This window comes from Montipora capricornis, chromosome 10 (assembly GCF_036669925.1).
Source record: "Montipora capricornis isolate CH-2021 chromosome 10, ASM3666992v2, whole genome shotgun sequence".
Lineage (NCBI taxonomy): Eukaryota > Metazoa > Cnidaria > Anthozoa > Scleractinia > Acroporidae > Montipora > Montipora capricornis.
The window spans coordinates 17,123,626-17,131,125 of NC_090892.1; the positions used below are offsets into that span (position 1 = coordinate 17,123,626).

The following is a 7,500-nucleotide window of genomic DNA, read 5'->3' on the forward strand; positions in this document are numbered from 1 at the left end:
TTTTAAAGTAGCATTTTTATGTCAACGGACCTGTCAGTAAAGTAAAGGTTGTTGCCTGCGAAAGAGGCAACTTAGAAGTCCCCACGTAAAAAGGGTAAATGTATTACATTGGTACTCAACCGGGCGCGCAAAGTGGTATTGGTATTTCTTAAACGGGAGCGCAAGTGGTGTTGGTATTGTTCTACACGACCGAGGTGTTTCAGGGATCACGAAGTAGAAACAAGCAAGGAGAACCAAAGTGCTGTTCGGGTTAGCGATTGGAAAATGAAACATTGAAGCAAATCGAGTTGCTTGGCTCAGAAATGGATTTTTCCCAGATACAAATCAGAAACAGGGGCAACGATTTGTCAGACGCAAATCGGAAACAGGGGCGACATGTTCAGCATGTAATTTAAACGTATCTCAAATGCCTTTCATACTATCTTTCGCGAGGGCAAGTATAGTAAAGTTTAGAATTTACCACACAAGTGAATAATGATTTCCAGACATTGTGATTGGCTAGCTCGAGGTGATTAGCGAATACTCATCGCCTCTGAGCAAACGAAGAAAACCTAAAGCAAAATGGCTTCAGTCCCCTTTCCCGTCGATTACCGAAGAGAACATATTTTTTTCAACTTTAGTGCAATATACTAAAACACTATTATTCACTTCACTGTCTCGGTGGTGGAGATATCCACCTCTGTTATTAATTTGGTAAATTAATAATGCGTGAATGAAATAACCGAGTTAAACCCTGCCAAGCTTTCTTTTACTAACCACAGTCTCTCTTAACCATTCGGTTGCCTCTTCGTTCTCCATATCTACAATGATGCTCCTTCTCGTGTCTTTCGGAGACTGCTCGTCAAAATGCATTTGGTTGATGTCGCACCGGCGTTCCACAGCTAGATACAGTTGCTGAGCCACTGAAAAAGCGAAAATCGTCTATCAGGATGGGAGAAGAAGGTAGTTATGTACGACATGAGCAACATTGATCGGAATTCGTGCCATTCATTGTTGTTTTTTTTTCTAACAGCACACTTTTGGTCATCATGTTTTCTTCCCCAGGGGTAAGATGGAAAAGCCTCCTAAATGGTTAGAGTTTTTTGGTGCACTGGATCTCAAGGACCTTCTGGCTGTCTTTCGTCAGTTTGGCCATTCTTGACAAGGAAAGTTCCTTACCTCTTAAAAGAAAGAATATAGGCTGATAGAAAATGAAAAAAAGAGCATCTAATTCTTGCTTCAATCATATAAAAGAAACATGTTGCCTCCGAGCAAGCAGAAGAGGACAACACTCGTGCTTGAGGAGGTCACGGTAGTAATCAAAGAATCAAGTGACCACGTGAAGAAAAGGAATGCACGTGAAGTTCAAATATAAAACCACGTTTCACAATCCAAAATAGTTAATGGTTCATCAAAAAAACAGTAGTGGGGTTCTGTTGCTTAAATTCCAAGATGAAATAATTGAATATTGTTTTACCGGACTCCAAAATGGATTTCGAAAATCCGCGTCTATCACTCTTTGTTGCTCAGTTTCTTGTAAGCAGGTACGTCGTCTACCTAACTTTTCAACGGAGTCTGTCATCTAATAGCGAGAATTTCCAGGATAGAGTCCATCGAACGCGACTCTAGTTTTAAGATACAGTAACCTGTACATTGACATTTTTGGAACCGTTCGCGTCCAAGCTAAATGTAACGGTTTTTGGATTGCCCCGTAACAAAAAATTAACAACGATTACGTTGCAATAGTGGTATACCTGTTGGATAATGTCTGAGAACTTTGTTCAGATCTCGTCTATCCAAAAGAAAGACAACACATGGAGTAGCTGCTCGAACGGAGGCCGACCTCGGAAGATTGTACACCATGCTCACCTGTGGAAGACAAGCAAACATAAGACACCCGGTCTAGAAGAGAATTTCAATTAACAGAAGGCTTTCTTCCAGCCTGATTTCGACCCTTTGAAACCCGGCTACTTTTTCTAAAATTGTTATACCAATAATTCGTCCCCTGTTTACTTTTTTCCTTCTCTTTCTTTCAGCCTTTCTCCAGTCCTCTTTCCTTGTTGTAAGACACATTAAAAAATACTTAGCTCGTTGCTTCTCTGGGTACCTAAACACAGGGTCAAATGCAGTACGCTTGCCATGCAAATTTCCGCAAAAAAACGTTTGTTCCAGCTAGAACAACTTTCCGACAAAAACAAGGGTTCTCGCAGTGAGACATTTCACGTATTGGCCTGGCTTTCATCAAAAGTTAAACGTACGGGCTATGACGTCTTAACCAAAACCAAAATTTCTCGCATCGACGGGCTACCATATTTTGTTAACCATGGTGCTCTACGCGCGTGCCTTCGGTGCAAGCCATGATTGCAATCATAGATGGTGGAATGACATTGATATATTAAAAGCCGGCAAAACACTTTAAACAGCCAGTGTAAAATAAAGGACTGCAATTAAAATCAAGCTTTTTTTCATCGAAAATATTGAACAAGCGTCTTGTAACTTGTACGCTGTACTTGAAGAGGGATCAACACATCCCGCTTCACGCTTCACGCCTCACTTACCCCTTTCTCTTGCCTTCCATAACAAATGCCCCGCCTTTTCTAAAGCGAAGCCGATTCTTTTACAAAAATGGTCTTCGACACTCACACTCTTGATCCCAATCTACTACCAATAATCATGCACTGTTATCAGCTATCATTTATTTTGCATATGTCCAAAGTTTTGTTTTGACCTCATGATAATCGATCATGCTGAATCTCAACATTTGTATGAAAACAAGTTCTGGCTGTCCGATTAACTGGATACCTCGCCAAACAGCTGCCCCTCCGATAGGGTCACCAACACTTCATCGTTATTTTCACAAAGAATCTGAAAAAAAAAATCAGTGGAGGCCAGTTTGTTACTTGACTCAATTTCCAGCCGTTTTGAGCGGTTAACATCCTTCTCCCAACGAGGGGTGTGCGCGGAGGAACGCGGGCCCACAAAACGACTGGTCAATCCAGCCTAGTTTGCTCCCATCCAACAAATCATGGGAGTTAGACAGATTTTACTCTTCCACCGGGGGTTTCCTAGGCCGCCTGAGGAGTCAAATAAATCTATGTCAACAACGGCAGACCATCAACTAGTCGCGATAAAACAAGTTCGGTTGGCCGGGATTATTTTGTATTCGTAGCAAAGCCTGTAGCCACGAATTTCCGTGTAATTAGTTTTGATTTGTTTTCTCCGTTCTTGGTTGTTCCTATTATAGTTTTCCTAGTCCGTAATTAAGCCTCGCTTGTTTTTTGTCTATCTTTGTCACACTACCTCGTTAACACCCGGTAAGGCTCGTATTGTTCTTTGTGTCAGTTTGGCTGGTATTGTTTAGTTTTCGTTTATAAGTTTGTCCATGTTGTATGCAAAACCGTTTCTCTAATCCGGAGAGCCGCACAGATCTTGTAAGTGTCGTGTTTTTCTGAATTCGCCTTCCTTTGATTTTCCATTTCTACCTTTCCTTATAATCTCATGTATATATATTTTCCCTTTAGTGAATCTTCAAGTAAACAGTAAGATATCTAAGTGTGCGCAGAGTCGCTAACAAAGCCCATTCCCATTTCAAAATTACCTTTGCAAAATCCATTTTGGTTTGGGAATTAGTTCTCTTTAGAAAATATTTGTTCCTTAAATTTTAAGCCGGAATAAGAAAACAGAAAAACTCGCGAAAAACTCGCGATTGATTGATTGCCAGAGCAAAAAGAGAAATGATCGTGCTTTACGTGCGGCACGCATTTTAGTACATTCTTTGCAGTACCGAACAGCACAGGGAACCCAATGAAAGTTTTCTGTGAACTACCTATCCCACAGTGGAAATTCAACAGGCTGGCAAGTTATTAATTTTCATAGTCTGGCTGGATGAGAGCAGAAACTGCGGGAGACTGGGGGAGAAGTTTACCACTGGTTCAAGTCATCCCATGTTGAGAAAAAAAAAACCCTGTTTTCAGTGGTTTGGCGAGCGTTTTAGATTCACGAGCTTCTTTGCTGGCTGGGAAGCAGTGACACAAAGTCGGCTGGCTGGGAGTTTCCCTCATTGTCCAGCTGGGAGCTGGAATTTTGCTCATAATCATCCTGGCAGTGTTGAACATCTTTTTTTTCCCCCAGAAAATAAAATAAAATGCTAAAAACGTTTTCGCCTATTATTATGCATTTTGGAAATAATTTTCGTTGGGTGCCCCTGGCAACAACGTGAGACCACAACAATTAACAGTTCAAGATCATTTTCTGGCTTCCCTTTTAGACCCAGTCATAGGATAGTTCATCCGTATCATGCAAGGTAAGCAATAGGTGGTTTTCACGCTACGTCATCGCCGAAAACAAAAGATCTCTCATTAGCTCCTTTTTGTTCGTCCACTAGCAATTGTACATTGCAGCATTATTATCTTTGTCTCTAGAGATTGATTGCAAACCACCTATACGATAGAGCTATATAAGTTATGTTTTGAAACAAGGGGTTTTTTTTGAAGTCGCCTTCAGCATTGACTCCGAGTGCAATATCGTTTGTGCCTATAGAGTGTTTTCGCTCATGTGACCAGCAGCCATATTTGCATACTAAAACAAAAGGAAGAATTTTCATAAAAATAGAGTTTATTTCCAAAAGAAAATATCACTCCTCCAACATGGCCGCCGTTTCTTTGTTTCACTCCTCCAACATGTCCGCCGTGCCGTCATGTGAAAACAACCTATTCGGGTTATCGTAGCCGCGAAAAGAATGTATAAAAGTTATGAGAACAATCAATTCTGTTTTATTTAGCGTTCATTTGCATCGTTTCACGAGTCCTTCCGCTTGGCGTCTTGTAATAAAACCACGTAAAACCTCCGGCTCCTTTAACTTATTTCTCTGCTCTGAGGAGTTCAGTGACAGATATAGTTAACTGGCAATAAATGAGCTGAAATCATGCAATTTTGGACAAAACGCAACCGTTGCCTCTGCCACCGGAAATGAAGTGGATTTAAAGAGAGTTTCACCTCTCTGGGCATGGTCAAACTGTCACGACCGCCCATTTAATTTCGTTGTTATTGAAACAATCGAAAGCACTGATGCAGGAAATGGAAACAATGCCAATGGAATTACTGTTGCAAATTATCATTTCCTTGCTGTTATGAACCTACTGCATGCGAATAGATAACTCGTGTGTAGAATAAACTGTTCGACCCGTGCAATAAATTCGAGATCAAAACTAAATTTGATATTTTCTGTGTAGACCCACAGTATCTTTCACCAAATTTGGGCCTTAGTCATTCCGTGTATTTGCTTTAATACTCTATGTGATTAATTAACATCATCTGGTTCAGTAAGAAACCATAACATTTACAACTGCTAGCGCCAAAGCTTGGACATGCGCAAAACCGTGAAACTGTCCTTTTCTATCACTGAATAATAGACCATTTTTGAATTCTCACGGCTGGACTGGATCTAGCATGGAATGCAGGCTAATGCGGACAAATCTTTTCAAATGCAAATTAATTTGCCCGCATTAGCCTCCGTTTCATGCTAGATCCAGTCCAACCGTTAGAATACGAACCTGGCCTATTGTATTTATTAAAAACTAAACTGCGGATATCAGATTTCCTGCATTTTCATTGGCTCGCCGGACAAAGGCTATCAGTTCATACTTTACCTGCTGTACCAAATATGGTCAAGGAACGCTTCAGCAATAGAGCGAGCTGAAAAAATTTTGCAGCTCTGAGAAAAAAATGGCCGACAAGAGCCGTTTTGGATCAGAATTGACCGAGGCAGAAATCAATGCTTTGGTGGAAGAGTTGATCCTGGAGTTTTTAATAAAACAATTATTCTACTCGGGCTTGCAGGATATATGAAGGATATTACATGGCCGCGGGGATACAAATTTTATCTTCAAGTGCTGAAAGTGCTGAAAGCATCTCTCACGAGTGAGCGAAGCGAGAGAGTGAGAGATACTTTCAGCACGAGAAGATAAAATTCGTATCCCTAAGCGGCCAATTAATGTTCTGTTTATTATATAGATATTGCTGAAATGTCAAGATTTAAAACAAATTGTTCACTCATTTTCGAAATGATGAAAAAGTGGTCACCAACGGTACCGCTAAAACACGCATGTTGTGTAACATGAAACAAGATATTAATATTAATGTAGTAGAGAAGAATTATATTAAAGCACAAAAGTATCTTACAATGAAGAGGACGCTCGCGTTTTATTGGCAAATTGTGTTCGCTACCATGATGACATCTATATTCTCACATGTGAAAGATAAAAATGATATGTTCACTGCGCGTGGTGAAGACATGATTTTTTAGTAAATGGAGCCTGAATCTTGGTTTTTCATCAGTAATGATTATAACCAACAGCGCGCCCTCGTAGAATTATTGTTAAATATTCATGACAAACTTACCTCTACACGTCCGCGGTGTATGTAAAACATGTGATGTCCGATGTCTCCTTTGTTTGCAATGAGTTGATTGGGCATGTAGAAAACAGGACGGATAACCAGAGAGAGCATGCGCTTAAAACCAGGATTTAGACCTCTGAACAGTGGAGCCTGCGATCCAAAAAAAAAAATAATAAAATAAGTGTAAATGGTCTCATCACACTGTTCCATTTGTTGACCACTGACAAAAAAAACGCAATCTTCACTTAGTCTAGGTAATCACTCGATTTCGGGTGCAATTTGGAATAAATAAGCACGAGTAAATTTGTTCAAACACGAAGAAAATTTTACTACTGGGCTCGAGCAATTGGTAGTTTTTCAAAAAATATGCTTATTTCAATTTGCACGAGAAAAATCATGTGATAACTTATTAATAATAGACATGAAGAAATTTTGAGATGAGCATATCGTAATCAATAATATGTAGATTTAGCCAAGCCTAAAAGCTGAGCTCCCATGTTATTTATCTTACAAAAAGTTAACCTGGCCTGAGTCTGCGATCCAATCGAAAACCAGTACCTGTTCAGCGGTCAACTTCATAACAGCTGACCTCGATTAGCTTTAAACTTAAGCCCCCGATATGGTCACGTGATACTGGTCAACGGATACCTTGCTTTGACAGGTGTCAATTAACCGTAAAATGGAGGTCCGATATCAAAGATGTTCCCGCGTAAAAACGCGGTTGCACCACATAGTTTCACATTGGCATACCAAGGAGGGTGGACGTATGTACGGTAACCAAAGTTTTCTCGCACATATGGGTTAACATATTTTCTTACTCATGGTGCTCCGCTAGAGCCTGCGGCAAAAAAAAAAAAAAAAAAATGCGAGAAATGTTTTTATTTAGTCATGTCGGAATTGCAGTACGAATTTTACTTTCCAGATCCGTTAAAAGAAGCAGTCAAAGAGGTAAGTACCGAAAAAGAATCCGGAGAAGATAAAGAAAACTCTTACCAGGCCGCTGAGTATCGCCAATTTACTAAAATCCTTATTGAACTAGCTTATTCGTTCCATGCTAGGAAAATATTGGCCTTGTTTTTTTTTCTTGCAAGTTTATGGACAGAGCCTGAGAAAAAGGAAGTCAGC

At 40.1% G+C, this 7,500-nt stretch overlaps 1 protein-coding gene across 1 annotated transcript in view; it reads right to left on the reverse strand.

The window, feature by feature from the left end:
- Positions 1-726: 726 nt before the first annotated feature.
- LOC138020358 (cyclic nucleotide-gated channel-like) overlaps positions 727-7,500 on the reverse strand; it is a 16,952-nt gene continuing 10,178 nt past the window's right edge. The window contains exons 6-9 of the mRNA XM_068867360.1: positions 6,379-6,525; positions 2,782-2,844; positions 1,734-1,848; positions 727-902 (exon numbers count right to left, since the gene is read on the reverse strand). Coding sequence (XP_068723461.1) covers positions 727-902; positions 1,734-1,848; positions 2,782-2,844; positions 6,379-6,525 — 501 coding nt within the window. The remainder of the gene's footprint in view (positions 903-1,733; positions 1,849-2,781; positions 2,845-6,378; positions 6,526-7,500) is intronic.